This window comes from Saimiri boliviensis, chromosome 15, assembly GCF_048565385.1.
Source record: "Saimiri boliviensis isolate mSaiBol1 chromosome 15, mSaiBol1.pri, whole genome shotgun sequence".
NCBI classification, from domain to species: domain Eukaryota; kingdom Metazoa; phylum Chordata; class Mammalia; order Primates; family Cebidae; genus Saimiri; species Saimiri boliviensis.
The window spans coordinates 66,065,756-66,084,597 of record NC_133463.1 but is presented as its reverse complement, the minus strand read 5'-3'; the positions used below and the strand labels follow the sequence as shown (position 1 = coordinate 66,084,597).

Sequence of the window (18,842 nt, the reverse complement as noted above, 5' to 3'; positions counted from 1 at the left end):
ATGGGGTTTCACCATGTTGACCAGGATGGTCTCGATCTCTTGACCTCGTGATCCACCCCCCTCAGCCTCCCAAAGTGCTGGGATTACAGGCTTGAGCCACCGTGCCCGGCCTATATGTGTATTTTTAATGCTAGTTCTACACTGTCTTAATTACCATTTTGTGGTAGTAAGTTTTAAAATTAGAAAGTGAGAGTCTTCTTACTTTATTTTTCTTTGTTAAGATTGTTTTTGTTATTCTGGGCCCCTTTCATATGAATTAGGAATTGGCCTGTCAGTGTCGAGAAAAAAATAAATAAGCCAGGTGGGATGTTGTTAGGGATGGCATTGAGTCTGTAAATCAACTTTCAGAATAAGCCTTCTTAACAAAAGTAAGTTTTCTGGTCCATTTACTTAGTCTTCTGTCTCTATTTACTTAGATTTTTAATTGCTATCAACAGTGTTTTTATTTTTCACTGTGTAAGTCTTACCCCTGTTTTCTTTATTTCTAAATATTTTATTTTTGATGCTATCATAAATAGAATTGTTTCTTCATTCATTTTTGAATTGTTCATTGCTAGTCATAGAATTACTGTTAACTTTTGTATATTGAGCTTATATACTATAAACTTATTGAACTCATTAATTAGCTCCAATACATTTTCAGTTAATTTCTTAGGATTGCTATATATGAGAGATCATGCCATTTATAAAGAGAGAGAGTTGTAATTCTCCTTTTCTGATCTGTACATCTGTAATTTCTTTTTTGCCTGATTTATTTCCCTGGCTAAAATGCTAGTCATAGAATTACTGTTAACTTTTGTATATTGAGTTTATATACTATAAACTTACTGAACTCATTAATTAGCTCCAATACATTTTCAGTTAATTTCTTAGGATTGCTATGTATGAGAGATCATGCCATTTATAAAGAGAGAGAGTTGTAATTCTCCTTTTCTGATCTGTACATCTGTAATTTGTTTTTTGCCTGATTTCCCTGGCTAAATTCCACAGTGAAATGTTTATTAGAAGTGATGAAAGCAAACATTCTTGCCTTGATCCTGATCTTAAGAAGAAAGCATTCAGTGCCTCACCATTAACTATGATGTTAGCTATCGGTTTTTCATTAGATATAATTTATCAGGTTGAAGAATTTACCTTCTATTTCTAGTTTGTTTAACATTTTTTAATCAAGAAAGAGTATTTGATTTTGTGAAATATTTTATCTGTAAATATTTGACAAAATCAAATACTCTTTCATGATTAAAAAAAAAGTTTTTCAAGATAATCATGTGGGTTGTGTCCTTAATTGTATTAATATGGTGCAGATTGACTTTTGGATGTTAAACTAACCTTACATTCTTGGGATAAATTCCACATGATCATGGTTTATATAATTCTTCTCATACATTGCTGGATTTGGTTTGCCCTTCTTCCTATTTTTAGAGCTGTATATCGTTCCAGTGTGTGAATAGTTTGCTTGTCCACTTCCATATTGATAGACATTGGAGTTTTTTAATTGATTACTCTTTACAAAGAATGCTGCAATGAGTCAGCCCATATGTATGTCATTTCAGAAGTAGAATTGTTATTATCAAAGAACTATTTTGATATTTTAAAATCCTCTGTAGAGCTGGAATCCATTTATATTCCTGCAAGCATGCATGAAATTGATCATTTGATCACAAGTTTGACAATTGAGTGGTATCAAATTTTTGGATACATATCTTTTTAATAGCTCCACATTAGTAACCATGAGCATGTTTTCACCTTTTAGTAGCCATTTTCAGGGTCTACTGTTTTCAGTGTCTATTCCTAGGCCTTCTTATTTTTTAATGAGGATACTGATGTTTTACAATATGGTATAGATTTAGTCATAAAAGCTCTTTTTTAAGTTGGAGAAAATGCAACTTGGCTTATTTTTTTACTTATCCTTTTGCTATGAAGGATTTTAAAAAATATTACCGGGTAAAATTTAGAGATTTTTTTATATGGTTTCTGATTATTAGCAACAAATAGAAAGGTCTTTTTATGGGAAGGCAATAAGAATTTCCGTTGTCTTTTTTTCCTAGAATATTTATGCTTTTATTTATTACATGTAAGTAATTGATCCATTTGAAGTATATCCTGAAGTAAGATGTAAAAAAGATTTATAACAAACTTCTTCTAATTTGTTTTTTTTGGTCTATCAAAACTTATTGTTTTTATTTCTTTGAAATGCCCCCATTTTACATACCTTAGTTGCACATTAATGTGAATTAGTATCTACATAATAAAGTCACACATTAATAGCTTTAGATTTTTCTTTTCTGTTCCACTGGATTGTCTTCCTGTTAATATCTCAGCACCATGCTGCTTTTCTCATTGACTCTTCAAAATGCATTATATTTTTAAATACTATAATAGATTGATTCCTCAAAACCACTTTAAATGTTTTTCCTATTCCTGGATGTATTTATTTGCTTATATTGCTATATGACCCTAAAAGCAGTCTATCTGGTTTTTGAAAGTGATACTTTTGTAAGGTTAGCATTATATTTATAAATTAGCTTGGGTAACCTTGACATTCTTCATGATGCAGACTGTTTTCAATTCATAGTATCTATCAAATTTTTCAATTATTTTGATGTCCTATGATGTTGTATCTTTTTCTTCATATATGTCTTGCATATTCCTTACTGTTTTTTCTAGGTATTTTATCTCTCTTGTTGCTATTATTTATGTTAATAATATTTTTAATCATATCTAATAATTTATTCTTGCTTTAATATATAAAAACACCAATCTAATAATTTTATAGTATGTTTTTCTGAAAACTTGCATTGTTTTTCATAGCTTTTAGTTGATTATCTTTGGTTTCCAAGGTATATACATTTTCTTTGGTTTCCAAGGTCTATACATAATCATTATCTTCTGGAAATAGTGGTAGTTTTACCCCTTTCTAATTTTTAAAATTATTTGTCTTAAATATTTGGGTTAAATTATATCTACACAAGTCTAAATAATTGTGTATTTCTGTGCTTATATAAAAAGTGAATTTCTTGTAGGTTACAGTTAGTTGGGTCTTTTATATCCAGTGTGATAATTTTTGCCTTCTAAATTGAGTCTTTAGGCCATTTACATTTAATGTGATTTGGCTTTGATCACATTTAAATCCATCATCTTGTTTATTTGTTCGCATTTGTTCTATATGTACTTTGTGCCCTCTTGTTCATTTTTCTGCCTTCATTTGGGTTAAATGAATATTTTTTAATAATTTCATTTCATCACTTGTTGATGTATTAGCTACAACTCTATGTTGTATTATTTTATTGGTTGTTAGGACTTATGCTATACATCTTTAACTGATCACAGTCTATCTTCAAGTGATAGTCTTCCACATCACATGTAGTATAAACGTACTGCAGCAATTTACTGCTATTCTTTTATTCTGATATTTCAGCTATTGTTACCTTTTGTTTATGTCTGTATATTGTATAAACTCCATATATAACATTTTTTTCAAGAGTCAACCATCTTTCAAAAGGAATTTATTAAGAAGAAATGTCTGCTTTTTATTTTCTAACTACCATTTTTAGTGTGCTTCATTACCTTGTGGCTTTTTGTCTCATTATTTTTCTCCTGCATGAATAACTTTTAAAAACATGTCTTGTAGTACAGTTCTACTTGTGATTAATTCTTTCAGCTTTATTATATTTGAAATGTTTTATTTTGTCTTTTTTAAAAGATATTATCACTGTGTAAAGAAGTACAGGCTGACAGAAAACTTTTTTTCATTACTTTAAAAATGTTTTTCTGGCCAGGCGCAGTGGCTCATGCCTGTAATCTCAGCACTTTGGGAGACCGAGACAGGCACATTGCCTGAGCTAGGGAGTTCAAGACCAACCTGGCCAACGTGAGAAAACCCCATCTCTACTAAAAATACAAAAAATCAACTGGGTGTGGTGGCACATGCCTATAGTCCCAGCTACTCTGGAGGCTGAGGCAAGAAAATCACTTGAACCTGGGAGCTGGAGGTTGCAGTGAGCCAGGATTGTGCTGTTGCACCCCAGCCTAGACAACAAGAGCAAAACTCCGCCTCAAAAAAAAAAAAAAAGTTTCCTAATGTTGTCTAGCTTGCATTGTTTCAAATGGGAAATACAATATTATACTTGTCTCTGTTCCTCCGTGAGCAATGTGTATTTTCTCTTGATACTTTTAAGATTGTTTTTCTTTATAATTGGGTTAAACAATTTGATTGTGATAAGTTTTGATATAATTTTCATCATATTTTGTGATTAGCATTTGTTGAGCTTATTGGACCTGAGGAGTTCATTGTTTGAAAAATATTTTGGCTGATATGTTCAAAAATATTCAGTGTGCCTTATCACCCCTATTCTCTTTCTCAAATACTCCAGTTACACACACATTTCACCACTTAAAGTTGCCCCACAGTGTAATAGTGATCCACTTCTTTTTTCCAGTCCTTTTTCTCTCTGTTTCATTTTAGATAGTTTCTACTGTTATATCTTCAAATAAACCACTTTTTATTTGCAATGTCTGTTCAGCTGACAATCTCATCCAGTGCATTGTTCATTTTAGACACAGTTTTCGTGTCTACAAGTTTGATTTTAGTCTTTTAAAAAAATCTGTTTCTGCTTTACATGCCCAATCTAGCTCCTCATAATAGCTGTTTTAATCTCCTTTACTAATTAGGTTCCTTTAAAAGAATTTTATCCTTTTGGGTCTTGATTTTTAGCTTTGTTTGGCTGAACACCATTTAGTCTATGGTTGATTTTCTCTGCTGTTGAATAAAGACTCATTTTTACTACTCTAAGTAAAGCCTCCTAACTTACAAGGTTTTCCAGTCTCAGTGTTGGGAACAAGCACTATTTCCAGCCTTGTTTGAGTTAGGAACGATTCTCTTTTATTCTCTCAGTTGGTCCTTTCCAGACTTAATTAGTGTTCCCACTCACAAACACTCATCACTCCTCAGCTGAGGACTGGAGGAAGTCTTTCTGCAGAGCTCAGGCTTTCTCTCTGTGCATCTCTTACCTCTAATACCATGTCCTGTGAACTCTACCTACCGTGGCATCCTCAGACCCTTAGCTCTATCTCTTCCACTCAGGGAGACTGACAGACTGTCTGCAATTCCCTACCCTGTGACACAGCATGGGCACTTTTTCAACACAATAAACTAGGGAAATTATTGGGCTCACTATTTTGTTCCCTGACTCCTGGGAATTATTGCACTTCATTGACTGATGTTCAAGGTCTTGAGGGTCATCCCTTCATTGATTTTGTCCATGTTTTATTTGTTTGACATGATGGTCTCTGTTACTCCATTTTGGCTAGAAGTAAAAGTCTTAGATCTGCTTTTTGTGTTCTGGTCCTCTCTCTATGCATCTTCATTTTTTCACATGCATCTTCTGCTCAATACTAGCTAATGTTGAAAACTTTATGCGTATACTGGAATCAATGTTACATCCATCTCCTGGAGTGACTGAAAATGGAACATAATGGTTTAAATTTTCCTAGTCTACTTGTTTTTCCTGATAACCTAAAAGAAAATGTGAAAAATGTTGACATTTTCAAAGCCACTTCTGTTTCTATGTCAACAATGGCTAACAGCATGCACAAATCCTAGATTCTCATTCAAATAGAATAAATTGGGACATATTTAATGCCAATACGTTTCATAGGCCATTTGATGCTTCCAGGTCATTGTATCAGGGGCTGCATTTACAATTCTATAGCTAGCAAACCTTGATAATAGTTTGAGTACTGTTCAACAACTGGGAACATTTTCTCTGAAGTTTTGTGGCCATTATAATCACCATTATTATTGGTATGATTGACCTTCTCTAATGAGGCAAAATGCACTATGCCTTCAGATAGTGGGTTCAAGAGACAGAGTGCAAAAAGCATAATGTGACTTTACCTTCTTTATTATTAGTCTGTTCACTCCAGCACCAACTCTTCACCTCAACTTCTATTACTACTTAGGAATTTTGCTCTTTTGGTGCCAAATGAGGGAGTTGAAGACCTACTCTTGCCATCCAAAGTTATTCATATATACATGTAGCCACAATAGAAAATGGACTAGAGGAAGAGTATAGAATAAAGTTTTAAAGCACATGATTTGGAACAACACAAATCAGAATTTGAATCTTAGTTTTATTACTATTTATTACATTTATGCAAGTCACTTAAACTCTCTGAACCATTTTCCATCTGTAACATGGAGGTTATCATACATACATCATTGTTTTGTTGAGGGTTAAATAAGTATGTGAATTTAATTTCTCAGCTCAGTGCCTGACATCTTGCCAAAGACTATTATTATTATTATTATGTTAATTAATAATATATTGCAATTATAATTATCTCTACCATCATTATTGATATTATGTTAATAATGTATTGCAATTATAATTATCATTTATAATGAGAAAAGGTTAGGACTCTCTCCCTCTCTCTCTATATATATATACCCTCCAACAGCATTACTTGTCTCCTGTCCAAGACTTCTAAAGGAACGTGCCAAGCTCAATATTTATTGCCATTTTGATTATTTAATATTCACTGAGCACTGAGAGAATGCAGCATTTTTGGGAACACAAAAGCGGGTAGGGGCAGCCTCTCCCACTCTGAGTAGAGAAGGGAACCTGGAGCTGGATGGATGTGTGGCTGAGAACAGCACAGCCTAAAAAGACTATCTGGACCAGTGCAACCAGGGCTCCCAGGAAATCTGTGGGGCCTCTGACTAAACTTAGTTATTTGGCTTCTAATTAACTTAACATTAAAATTCTCCAAGCCCTCCCATCTAAGATGCTAATTTCTCCTAAAGAGGCGTGTGATGTATAGGCACCCACATCAATCAAGCTGCTCTTTTCTTCTGCCTCATCTCACTTTTGTCAGCTAGATTGATCCACTGGAAAACAGAGACCTTCCCCTTAAAATAAAGTAAAACCCTAATTTGAATAAACACCACTGCCAAACCCTCACTTTAACAGCCCTGAACACAGTTGGGGACTTAAGGCCTTGCCAGTTGAATAATAATTCTACTGGAAAAGTGCCAAATTCCCTTTCTTTTTAGAGAAAAAGGCCAAGCACTGCTTCTAGAATTGCCCAGTCCTTGACCTCCTAACCTTCCAAAAATTTCCTGAAGGCCAAGAGTGTTCTGAATTCTGGACATAACATTAGTACAGAGGCTGTCTCCTCCAACAGGTTGGTGAATGACAGGGTTCAGTTCCAAGTCACAGAATGCATCCTATAATTGCTTTCTTTGCTTCATTTCTTGTTTCAGCCCAGACAGATGGTACTCAGGGAAGTCTAAGGGTGTCCACTTTCTCGTAGAGAACTGAGGAAGACCTTCTACCTCTGTATTATAAATTTGACCCTTTTCACCTACATTGCTGAGGGAAATTTCAGAGCAGACCCCCTGCCTCATTTTTCATGAAATTATCTTTACTTTCCCAGATACAGTGCCAGGCACACAGAAGGTGCTTGGTCCAATGTCTGCTAAATTTGGTACAACCAAAAAAACCATTTCTCATCTTTCATGCATTTTTATTTGCAAATTTAGCTCCACTGGTATTTATTTCCAAACCTCATGATCAGGCAGTATTACAGGAAGGTATTAAGAAGCAATAAGCAATTCTGCACAACCAGACAAGCAAATAGTCAATGTGTGTGTGAATGTGTATGTTCTAGATACATTGGAAGTTGGAGAGGAAGGAGGAGTATCTGTAGTCCCATGAAAAGAGGTAAATCTATTGTAAAATTTCTACCATATATTACAGGAAGTTCTCAATAAGCAGTTCTGCACAATCAGACAAGCTAATAGTCAATGTGTGTATGAATGTGTGTGTTCTAAATATGTTGGAAGTTGGAGAGGGGAGGAGGGCTAACTGTGGTCCCATGAAAAGAGGTAAATCTATTGTAAAATTTGTACAATATATTGCTATATATGAATCATTTTCATTAATAATGATACTAACTATTGATTATATGATGGCTGATGGTTCACAAAAGGCTTTTGCCTATGGTATCTGATTTGATTTTTGTAACAATTGAAGGAAGTAAGAAGGATTATGATTCTTATTCCTGTTACATCCATGGGGAAGCAGAGCTCCTAGAGTCAGCTGTGACCAATTTACAGTAACAGAATTGACCATGTTGACACTCCTCCTGCTACACTCCCTGTCACCTATTCTCAGCTCCTCTTGATGCTTCACTTTCTTAAGGGCTCAATCTGGGATCACTGAACCCACTCTTGTATTTTAAAAATTGACATATTGCATGATTATTTATTCAACAAATTTATCCAGTGATTACTTAGTAGGCATCATAATGGGTTTTGGGGGAAGAGAAAACATTAAATAAGATAAAGATCACTGTTTTCGCAGAACTCAAAGTCTACTTGAAGAATTCAAAATTGTAAATATTTTTTTGTGATGTCATAAGTCCCTACAAAGTGTTCAATACATGAAGAAGAGAGAAGGATAAACTTTTCTGACAGTGGAAGTTAGTGAAGCTTCAGAAAGGGTTTATCTTTGTCGGGGCTTTAAAAGATACATAAGAGTTTCAAGGCAGAGAAGAAAAAAGAAAGAGAAGGGAGGATATTTAAGAAAAGGGAAATGAGCACAGGCATAGTCATGAACAAGTACAGCCTACTTGTGAAAAGATGAGCAGCTTAGTGTGTTACATTATAGGCTATTTGTGAAAAGTGGTAATAGATGAGACTACAGAATAAAATCAGGCCAGATGGCTCCATACTGAGAAATCTAGTTCCTAAACCTGTGTGTTACATATATTTTCAGGATTTAATTTTTTAAAAGACAAGTTTTGTAAATAAGGATTGCACCTAAGTACTTGGTCAATACCAAGTACGAAGTGCATCAATATTTGATATGCCTTTTCTGGAGGAAGGCCAAGTTTGTTCTAAGACAGGTGTAGATAGGATATGGGCCTGGAGATCAATGATGGAGATGTCTGGGTGCCGTGGCTATTTCTTGGTGGCTGCATGAAGAAAAGGGACAGCTCCTGCAGACCCAGAGAAGGAAGCCATGTCTTAAAAAAAAAAAGTATGGGTCTAATTTATTATAATCTTATTTAAATGTTGGTGATGGCAGATAGCAGAAAGACTCCAAGGAAGAGATGTGTCTCAGGAGTGTGGAGATGCGATGGACTAATTCTCCAGCCTCCCTCCTCTCCACCTGATGATTCTCCTGTATTCACTGTGGGTTATATTTCCCTGTGTAGTGCTTTGCAGTGTGTGTGTGTGTGTATGGATAATAAATATTAAATACCAAATAAATATGTGAAGCACTTCTTTACAAAGGATTTTGGGGTGCTTGATAAATCTTTGATGAATTTATTAGAAAATATATTTTGCCAAAATAATACAAGCCTAACTAAAGAATTGCAGCATGCCAAGCTTCAGCTATGGTTCTTCTTCTTTTCGGTAGAGAGCTTTGTGCTTACTGTAAGATTCTAGCTCCTTCTCATGGCCTACAGGGCTTTTGCCCAGTCCAGCCCAGATCACCCCCCTTCCTCCAGCCTTGCTCACTACACTGAGTACATCTCCTTCCTTTCTTTTCCTCAAGGCTTCCAGGTTCTTCCTACCTGGGCCCTCTGTCCAAACTATCCTTCCTTCCCCTCCTCTACTTTGCACAGCTGGCTCAGTCCAAATGTCACCTCTTCATAAGGGTCATGCAGATGTAGCTGCCTCACTCTAGCCCTCTCCCAATTATTACCACATCCACTGGTTTCATTTCTATCTTACCACTTATCACTATCTGGACGTGTCTTATTTTGGTCCTTGTTTTTTGTCCTCATCTCCTACTGTAATGTGTCATTATCACCTGGATTCCCATGTTCACCACAAGGCTTGGCACAAAATAGTCACCCATTAAATGCTCATTAAATTAAAAAGTGAATGAAAAAGCAAAGATAGTTTTGGGGAGAGTTAAATTCTGCCTCCATAGGCATCAATATTTCAGATACCTCAATGTCTACTTGACTTTGCCGGCTATGGAAAGAAACAGCCATATATTATTTCACTTTCATCATATTATTTTAATATCCTTCATCCAAGTAACTTGTGAATCAATTTTATTTCTTCATCCCTAACTCCTGATCCTTCACTCCACCCTGTTCTCTTCATGTTCCTATTCTCCCAATTATATTTTTGTGAGTGACAGGGAAGGAATTTAAGCTTAGCTCATCATCTGGGATAATGCCTGACCATACCAGGTACCACACTAAGCACTTTTAAAATATCTCAATGCTATTTATTATAAACACTTTCTAAATATTGCCAGACCCTACACATTTGTGTTATAACTGTCCCACCTACCTACATCCTTAAAAAAAAAAAAAAAAGCTCCTTTTTGCCTTCTATCTTTTCACCTATTTATTTCTACCAATTCCTTAAAATAGTTGTATATCCAATAGAATGGATCTAATTTTAAATGTCCTCTGATATATACCAGAACAATGTTTATGACATATTTTGATCACTTGATTCTTCAACTAGTCCATCAATCTTTCTTTTTAAGTTAAGAACGCATGCCTTCTATGACACCATCAGTGAGGTTTCAAAAGCAGGGATTTATTTCAGAGAAAAAGAAATCTTCATGCTCTCAATCCACATCATATACCAGCCGTTGCACTGACAGCAGCACATCAGTTATCTAATGATTGCAACAACCTTGTGATATAGGTGTCGTTTTCCCCATTTTATTGTAAGGAAACTGAATCCTGCTTCACAAAGTGGCCAAAACCATGCAGCTAGAAAGATGAGGTACCGGATTAGAAGCAGAGGCTGAGTGAATGTAGGGTTAGCGGTTAGACACAAATGTCTAGTATTTACAATGAAACATCTGAAAAAATTAAAATGCTTCACTATCCCGCTGATAACTATTGAGGTCTGCTATATGAAGGTGTGTTACTGCAGATAATGTAATAATACTACTCTCTGCTGGGCCCTGTGCTAGGTGTTATTATTCAAAGATAAGTAGAAAGTAATACTTTAAGGAAGGAAACATAGAAAAACAGAACAGACAAGACACAAAGTGACAAAAGCAAGAACACAAAAAGGTGATTGCTTGAAAGGCAGCACTGAAGATGGAATGATTGGCATTGGGTAGAATATTGGGAAAAGCTTTCTTGACTAGGGACCTCTGAGTGGATTCTCAAAACATGATAACTAGAATTTATTGAGAACTTACTACAAGCAGTGAATTGCATGAAGTGTTTTACTGCAGCTTCTCATTTAATCCTCACAACTACTCTAAAATGGGTATTTTTATTTCCTTCACTGAGAGAAAGACTGAGACTTAGGTTGATGAGGTTGTTGGTGCTCAGTCACTGTATTAAACAAGGTACAATGAGATCACATCAATTATTTTATATTTATATTTTATATGTGAAAGCTAGCCAGATATTGAAGAAATGAAAAACAAAAAGAGAATGAAAAATAACAGAAATAGAATTGCAGAAAACAGTTAACCCTCCTTTAGGGAATTAATAGAACTCAGAAGCTTGAAGAAGTAAACCCCAAGCTAAAATGGAGCTAGAACACTGAAGCCAAAACACTGCCCTCTGAGGAGGAGATGCTAATTAATTGATGCCAATATCTTAGCCTGAGGGGAGACACAATGGAATTGGGATCTGGACCTCTAAGGAAAGAGTACAGTAACCTGGTGCTTTTCTCTGATGGGATGTGATGAAGCTGGTTCTTTGAGTTTGGGGTAAAGTGTTACTGGGTTGACACTGTTGAGAGAGGATCAAGCAGGAAACAAAACAAGAAGAAGGTCCCCTTTTCCTTTCTCTAGGCTTCTGATCTCCTTCTAGGGCCTCCTAACAAGGAGCAGCCAGCAAAGGAGAAATGTAGTTAACACAGTCCCTGCTCCCAGCATCATGAAGCCAAGAATACCAGAGAGAGTTGGGGGTTGACAGACAGTAGCTTAAAAACTGGCACAACCAGGCAATCTTACTCTCATTGTGATCTTTTCACTCTCCTAGATGATGATTTCACTCTTGCTCCTTTTGTTTTACATCACTAATACTCTTTCGTTGTCACAATCTGTTGATAACCTTGCTTCCTACTTGACTTAGAAAAATGAAGCAATCAGACGAGAATGCCAGATTGCCTCCATCATACCTAGCCAACTACCAGCAGAATTCTGTTATTGTAAAAGCTCTGTGTTGTATATAAATGCCTCCATATAAAACCAGGTACACTGCTTGTGCACTAGATTCCATCATTTCTTGCTTCCTCCTGTATACCACTTCAGCAATTATCTCCTCTCTCTGTGAATTGGTGGTAGTTAATACATGTCAGGAATCCGTGTGTTTCTCTGTATTTCCCAGCTTCCCTTCAGTTAGGTTGGGGCTATGTGATTAGTCTTGGTCAATGGACTCCCAGCAGAAGTGAAAAGCAACCATTTTAAAAGGCACTGTAACAAGTTTAAGAGGTGGTTTCTCTCCTCTCTCTTTCCCTGCTATCTCACAGGCTAAATGTTCCAGATGGCACAATTACAAGATGGAAGGGACTTCATCACAATAAACACCTGTGTAATTGTGTGGCCTTGACAAGATGATGACTTTTGTAACTGCAGCCCAGACTTCTCTCCCAGGATGAGAATACTATTTTTGTAACTCTAGCCCACATTCACATAAACAACTGCCTATTTGACATCTTTACTTGCTTGCTTCATAACTCAAGTTGCCTAATACCAAACTCCTAATCCTGCCCCATCTTATAGGCATCCTCCCCTCTAACCTTTCCTGGCTGTGCTTCAGAGATCTATTCCAGCACTCCTAACAGTCCAAGCCTGACACACTCGCATCATTCGCCAATATTTACCATTGTACAATGCAGTAAGTGGCATCTCAGTAATGAGAGAAGGAAGATGAAGTGAAATACCTACCAAGTTCTGGAATAAACAGGAAAATTTCATCAGGAAATGTAAATTATTCCATGATTTGATTACATCTGAACAGTATCTTTATGAAATATATTTTTCAAGAGAGAAGAAATGCAGGTGTGTTGACTTCCTAAAGTTAATGCCTACCATATCAGTATTGATTTTTTCAGGACTCTTAGGATTTAGCAATTCAGTAATTTTTAAAATCTCAAATATTAATAAAAGTCTTCTGGACAAATACAAACATATCTAAGCAATATTGTACTCCCTGATGTTTTGACTTGCAGTTGCTTGTTGAATAAATTTTGAACTAACAAACTAAAAGTCTCAGGATATAGGATTTGAGGGGTTTTTTCCCCAAAATTTATATATTGCAATATCTCTACTATTGTGCAAATGTTTATTCTCAGATAAAAATATTCTATTGTTGAAGGATAAGTGGTAAATTCTACAGTGTTTAAGAGCTACCAAGATGAAGGGGGAAGAGAAGGAGGAGGAATAGGAAAACGAGGAGGATAAGGAAAAGAATAAAAATAATTATATGTTCTCATCAGCTATGTTTGATCATAGTGCTCCCCTCAGAACTTTCTTATTAGAACATGAAAAATTATCTAATCTAAGATCTTGAAAGATCGTCTCCACAGTTGTATCTTTATAAAGGATTAGAGATTGAATGGAAAGGGAATGTGATTCTTGTTTATAAATTCAGAGCTTATTGAGCCAGGGACATCTGAACTCTCCTTTCCTCACCCAAGTTGATACAAGGTGCTGAACTTTATGAGAAGGTAGAAACCAGAAAAAAAGACTTCATCTTTCTGGGCCATTAATTATTCATAGAAAGTATTGCTGTAAAGAAATGCCAATACAGAGTATTCTTACTTTTCTGACCATGGACTTTTGCCATGTCAGAGGCAATTTTGGAGAGGAGAATAAGGCCATAACAGAAATTCTTGTTCATCATTGTATATGCCCAATAAAATTGCCCTTCATCTCCATGAAAATGGAAGAGGAGTTAGGAACAAACCAGGGTACTGGTTCATTAAATCTCTACTGACTCCCATTTGAAGAATGCAATTTAACTTCAAAGGAGACCCTAAATTCACATCTGATCCTAATTCCATTGTACAGGTTAACTTACCATGGTTTACAATGTCTTTAGTACAACTGGTGCCCTTTCTTCTGCAATACCCCGAAACACTCCTAAACTCTACAGAGCCAGGGAAATAATGTTTGATAGTACTATTAGACTGTGTAACAACCATACGGTTTTAAAGTAGGAAAATTGTGTTTTTAACAAACAGGCACCCCTTTGAAGAAGGGAAATATATGGCAATTATAGTGATACATTGTCTCCAGGACTTGATTGACACTCCTGACAGGGCTGCAATTCAGCGTGACATCTCTCATCACTTCCTGGCTTTAAGGTTAAAGAAGCACAAGTTTGTTTTTTACAACTGTCAAGGGCTCCTACCACCTCTGACCATCATCTTCTTCCCCCCTTGGGGCTTTATGCCCATGACCGGATGATTTCAAAAGTACTCCTGATTCTAACACATTATCTTCCATCTCTCTTAGACAAATATGCTCCCCAAATGAGTTATTTCTTTCAATAAATGATTGAGAGTGAAAGAGTGTATTCTCATTACAGTCCTCACTGGTGTCGTGAAAAACATATCCTGCCATGATTTTGGTAATAAAAAGATGATGACTTAACCCAAACTCTCTCTCTTCCTTGATTTTGTTTTAAACAACACACACTGACATTTTAAAATAGAATTTAAACAGGTGCCCAGTAACAGAATGACAAACGTTAAGTGTGAAATCAGAAAGTTAAAAAACTAAACCGCAGATGGTCACCTTTTTATTTTTTTTAACATCCGCCTGCACTGGACTGTTAAGTGGCCTCATCACTGTCAAGCCAAGCAGGATTTGTAAAACTTGGGACGTGGGTATTCAAAGATGACATTTGCTTGGTGCCTTTAATGATTTCTGTAATTAGTCATTTAAACAGATTGCCCTGTGATCCAAAACAGGGAATACAGAGAGATGAGCTGAGAAAATCATTTCCTGGAGGCACTTTAGAGCTAATTGTGGAAAACAAGGCTTGTCTCTTTTGCAAGACTCTCTGGATCATATTTCGTTGGGTTGGGTTGGAGCTGGAGAGCAACATTCTTTAGGAATCTATAAAATGTATATGCCCGGGAGGTGTTTTTCTTTTTGACACCACAGTGTTAAAAGACTTTGTTGGGTCACAAAATGAAACAGTTATTAAGTGATCCAAATTTGCCATTGGCACTTTAGAAACCGGAGAAGGAAATGCACCTGGTCAGAGAAAGTTGAGGCTACCTGATAGAGAAAAGCCAAGGACGTGATTTCACATGAATAGAGTAAGACTTGGGAGACCTATGACTTTGCCTTCATTGAACTGGATGGTTGTACTTTTTGTTAATAAATGTCCTTGGAGTGACAATTCTGCTCTTCAAAGATAAAAGTGGAAGCTTTCAGAGACAGTCAGAAAGGGATTCAGCTATTTTAATTAATTCATCACTCTCACTAGGTAACAGCCTCTCGGTAAATGCCTTTATCTCAACAAGCCTCCATTGCTTTCTCAGAGAAACAGCTGTTTAATTTTCACCAATAATTTTGCCACTCTCATGGAACTGTGTTGATAACTCAAAGTTTCTTAAAAGTTGAGATGATTTAAAATTCTGTGCCCACTCATGTTTATACATCATAAAAAAACAATATGTACTGAACGCTAACTACATGCTATGCACAGCTCCAACCTTTATAAGTGTTCTAATTGACTAAACTCTCACTCATTTGAATAGGGAGGTTTTACTGATCAGGAAATAGAGGATCAGAGCATTAAAGTAACTAGCTCGAGGTCACAGAGCCAATAAAGGGAAGAGCTAAGATTCAAACTCAGGCAATCTAGCTTCAGAACTGATGCTTAATATGTAAACATCGTTTCTTTCCTGTCCTTCAGCATTCCCATTTCCCATCTGTAACCAAACATATGGAATGCATAAATTGGTTTTATGGGTCCTAACATCACCATAGAGCCCTAGATAAATCTTAAGGGGGTGCTGGGTGACAGTGAAGTATATTAAAAGTGGAGGGTGGTGATAAAGTTGACCTGATTTCACTACTCAGAGGAATAGAGTGTTGCTGTGAAAGACATAAAAGATCATTAACATTTTGATGGCTGGAGAGAATACAGTACCATGAAGTAAAGAATTCAACTACATTATTCCGCTAGCTTCTGGTGGCCTGGAGCTTTGACCACACCAGGGGAAGAGTAAGGGAAGAGTCAGAACTTCAGAATTGATGGATGGTGCATAAAGCCACTTAGTAACATCTGCTTTTGCATCTCAAAATCCTTAAAATCTCCATTGCAGATTGTCTTGCATTTTGCCACAAAACATCTAGTGTTTGGATTTTTCAATCTAGCTGACTTAAAAAGCAGAATTTCAGGTAAACAACAGAAACGCTCTGGGGCCATGGGACAATTCCTTTGGTTGACACGCAAATCTCCCTCCCAGTGACCTATGACTTTGTCAATTCTTCAGTGAATTTCTGACATAAAATCAAATCTAAACATTACTTTCAAAAGGAAGCAGAAGCAAAGAATTACACTAAAACTTGTGGGTTTGCCAAGTCACCTGATCTTTAGGGCCTTGTCCTGTGCAAAATAGGGAAAAGCAAAACCATTCAGTGGTCCTTGAGACAGGAAAAACGATTTGGCATAAACCGTTCCCTCCATTCTGAGAACCCGATGTGGCAGGAGACATTGGGAACCTCAGCAGCTCTAATCCTGGTTGCCTAAACATGCTCATGGCGGTGGGAGACAAGTATATTTGTCTCAACTGAGCAGGGAAAGCTCAGCAGAATGCTAAGTAGCTATTTCAGTGGTGCTGATTGATTTACAGTGATGGCACAGATGTGACCTCCTCAGTCAAAGTCAATGTTTTCTTGGCTCTCAAATTTCAGAAGAAAATACAAATATAAATGATAAATAATGACAAGCCCCAGATATAAGCCTCAGAGTCATTGCCTCCACAATTATTAATGCCTGCTAGGTTTCTAACAGCCTGCTAGAGACTAACAACAACATAAAAATCATCTAAGACTTATCTCCTGTTCTCTATACTATTCATAATCATAAAGTTGCAAAAAGTATGTAGTTTTAAAAAAATCACAGCACGGAGAGTTTTCTTTGCACCATGAATTTTGCATTTCCAACTAAGAGTTAACAGACACACATAAGTATGCCGTGCACATAGTCTTCCCCTTGTCTTTAATGTCCTTCTCTTCTTCATCTGCCTGGAAAGCCTTCATATGTAATTCAAAGTCCAGCATGGCTGTCACCTCAGTGACATGAAATCTCACTGGCCATGCCCATCCAGCAATATCCATCACTTTCCTTTTATACCCAACTACATCACTGTAATTCAGGATACTATTGTAGCTGCCTGTGTATGTGTCTAGCTGTCCCACTCAATGACCTTCTATGGTTGACAATCTTCTAGACTATGGCTCATCTTTAGAATTATCTCTGAGTAACTTTAAAAAAAAATGTGGAAGTCCAGGTTCCAATCCAAACCCATTGACATAGGATTTCCATTGGCCTGCACATCTTTAGTTTACTCTCCACAGATAGTGTTGAGTTGCTATCAGGACATAGAAGCACTTGGTGCATCTGATTCCTCTTTGTAGTTCTGATGCTAGGCACAAGGTCTAGCACAAAGCAGTGCTCAGATCATGCTAATGGACTGAATGAATTGGTTTCATCTGCTTTATTCCTTCTTGCAGGTAAATATCTAAATTATCTGTGGCAACAACTTGGTGAGGTCAACTCAAATGCTTTTGTCGGCTGTTCTTGAAGATTTCTGAGTCTCTGCCACATTCTTTGGCTGTTGCTGGTGTTTAAGCACTCCGGTAGGTGAAAATATTTCCTTTTGAACAGTGATTATGTAAAGTTTTGAAGTAAACGGGTTAGAATTTAGAAATGAGAGAGATTTATTACCAAAATGTGACAAGTAAATAAAAATTAGTTGTACCTGCCTCTCTGTATATTCATACATATGTCCAATTCAGAGGAGGAAAAAAAATCACGTTATAGAACTAAGTTCTAATGGGGTGTTAGCATACAAAGTCACTTTTATTCCTGAGTTGACTCTCTTTATTTTTTGTTTTTCTTGTTTTGGGAAAATTTTATGACTATTTGTCCCTTCCACTGATTTCTGGTAAGACTTTCCTGGGTTCAAATTTACCTATGTGTTCTCAAGAGCCATTATTGGAAGGGAGATGAATTTTGATTTGCCAATAGCTACAAACAGCTGTTAGTTTGGCTCCACTCACGACTAATCTATATACATGTTCCTGTAATTGAACACAGCTACTGATCAGTATATAATCCAATTGATTGATGGATCTCAGTGCCTCTTCCTTCATGATGGATGGAGCTAAATAAATAGATAAAATGCGCATTGTGCCATAACATGACTTCCTTAAATTTCTTCCTTTGGTTCCTTATTTTCTATGATGTAGAAACTGCATAACAGTATGTTTGGAGGTGGCCTGTCAAATTTGGGAAGCTGACAGTATGACTGAGCTAGTCATGGGGGTCTTCACAGAAAAGGCAGTCTGGGTCCTGGTCCACTGGAGATTCCAACTGAATGGTGAGTGAGTGTATCATAAAGCTTTTGCTGAGGGCTCTAGCAATTTCTCTCCGAACCATCTGGCTGTCACGGCTGGCTGCTGTTGATAAAGAACCACAGGGAGATTAGCACTGATTGCACACGCATGGGTGACTGCTGTGACTCCAACTTCAAGTACTTTGTCTTTGACCTGCCGGGGCAGGGAAGAGGCAGGGCACTCAGAAGAAGCCAGGCTGGCACTGATAATCAGCGACGTTCACACAGACAAGGCAGGGGAAACTCTAGT

At 36.7% G+C, this 18,842-nt stretch overlaps 1 protein-coding gene and 1 long non-coding RNA gene across 2 annotated transcripts in view; one reads left to right on the top strand and one right to left on the bottom strand.

The window, feature by feature from the left end:
* Positions 1–18,842, top strand: part of LOC141581487 (uncharacterized) — a 474,675-nt gene that overhangs the window by 311,888 nt on the left and 143,945 nt on the right. Inside the window, exons 5-6 of the long non-coding RNA XR_012514157.1 lie at positions 17,709–17,834; positions 18,447–18,577. This is a non-coding gene — a long non-coding RNA (uncharacterized LOC141581487). The remainder of the gene's footprint in view (positions 1–17,708; positions 17,835–18,446; positions 18,578–18,842) is intronic.
* SLC30A8 (solute carrier family 30 member 8) overlaps positions 18,511–18,842 on the bottom strand; it is a 42,828-nt gene continuing 42,496 nt past the window's right edge. Inside the window, exon 8 of the mRNA XM_010343682.3 lies at positions 18,511–18,656. Coding sequence (XP_010341984.1) covers positions 18,511–18,656 — 146 coding nt within the window. The remainder of the gene's footprint in view (positions 18,657–18,842) is intronic.